This window comes from Tupaia chinensis, unplaced genomic scaffold, assembly GCF_000334495.1.
Source record: "Tupaia chinensis unplaced genomic scaffold, TupChi_1.0 Scaffold138060_1, whole genome shotgun sequence".
NCBI lineage: Eukaryota > Metazoa > Chordata > Mammalia > Scandentia > Tupaiidae > Tupaia > Tupaia belangeri.
In genome coordinates this window covers 1,396,535-1,398,024 of record NW_006197961.1, presented here as the reverse complement: position 1 = coordinate 1,398,024, position 1,490 = coordinate 1,396,535, and the positions used below count along the sequence as shown (strand labels likewise).

The following is a 1,490-nucleotide window of genomic DNA, read 5'->3' as shown; positions in this document are numbered from 1 at the left end:
AACAGGCTGCGAGGGGGGTGGCCCGTGCAGAGATGGGGGGGCGCTGGCAGCCACAGCGGAGGCTCCAGGAGGTGACCGCCTGGTTTCCAGCAGGGAGGCCAGGTCAGCAGTTCGGGCCAGGCGGCAGAGCCGAGGCTGGCTATGGTAAGGTGGCACCAGCATCCCCCACTCCAGTTCTGCTAACCGGGTGCCCCCCCCAGCCGCTCCCCCCCTCCCCTGCGCCAGGGGTGGGGGGAGATGCGCGGTCACCATGGCGACCCAAGCCGACCTGGGGACAGCCCACCATGCCCTCTCTCCCCAGCGGGTCAGCCTGCTGCTGCTCGTACTGTGGTCGGGCCCCCTGCCCGCCCCTGGCATGGAAGATGCCAACTTCCCCCACCTCGGGGAGAGCTCGCAGCCCCCGCCCAGGGCCTGCCCCCCACGCTGCTCCTGCCCCCGGGCCGACACGGTGGACTGCGCCGGCTTGGACCTGCGGGTGTTCCCGGATAACATCACCAGGGTCGCTCAGCACCTTTCCTTGCAGGTGGGGTGCCCCGCGGACAGCAGGGCAAAGACCTGGGGGCAGAGGTCAGAGGAGGGGGAGCGTGGATGTTGGGGAGGTGAGGAGCTGGCAATGAGAGAAGGTGACCCTGACGACAGGGAGGAGTCTGGGTGGGGACATTGCAAGTGGGAGGGACTGGCGGGCTGGGGGTGGGGGTTCACCCTTATCTTACTGGTTCTAGCATTGTTTGGGGGCCATTGTGGGGGTATTGGGGTCAAGGTCTTGGCTGTTTGGGTCAATGTGGTGAAGTTGCAGTGGTGATTCTTGGGGTGCTGGGTAGTCAATGTGTTGGAGGTACAGGTTGTGGGGTGATGGAGAGCTGGGGTCAAGATCTCGGTTAAGGGTCCGTGTAATGGGGTGTTTGGGGTCTATTGCGGGGTGATGGGGGGGTCAATGTCTTGGTGGTTACAGGACTTTATGGGGTTGATTGTGGGGTGTTGGGGTGTTGGGGTCAATATCTTGGTTATGAGACTGGGATCAGTGTAATGGGGTGTTTGGGGCCAATTATGGGGGCACCAGCGGTCAATGTCTTGGTGGTTACTGGTTTTATGGGGTGGGTTGGGGGGAATGTTGGGGTCAAGATCTTGGCAGTTATGGGTCAATGTAACTGGTGTTTGGGGTCTATTGTGGGGGGGCTAGGGGGTGCATGTCTTGGTTACAGGGTTGTTTGGGGTTGATTGAGGGGTGACGAGGCATTGGGGTCAACGTGCCGGCAGATGGAGGTTATTTGGGGCCGGGTCGGGGAGGTTGTGATGACCTGGGGGTTGCTGGGGAGCCGAGGTCAGGGTCATGGCTGTGGGTGAAGGCCTTGGGGTCGGGGTGTGCCTCCCGTCCCGCCCTGCAGAACAACCAGCTCCAGGAGCTCCCCTACAACGAGTTGTCGCGCCTCAGCGACCTGCGGACCCTCAACCTCCACAACAACCTCATCTCGTCTGAAGGTGAGGCCCCC

At 62.7% G+C, this 1,490-nt stretch overlaps 1 protein-coding gene across 1 annotated transcript in view; it reads left to right on the top strand.

Annotated features, from left to right (window-relative positions):
* PODNL1 (podocan like 1) overlaps positions 1-1,490 on the top strand; it is a 9,663-nt gene continuing 8,173 nt past the window's right edge. Inside the window, 3 exon segments of the mRNA XM_027776761.1 lie at positions 1-144; positions 302-523; positions 1,386-1,479. Coding sequence (XP_027632562.1) covers positions 142-144; positions 302-523; positions 1,386-1,479 — 319 coding nt within the window. The 5' untranslated portion in view covers positions 1-141.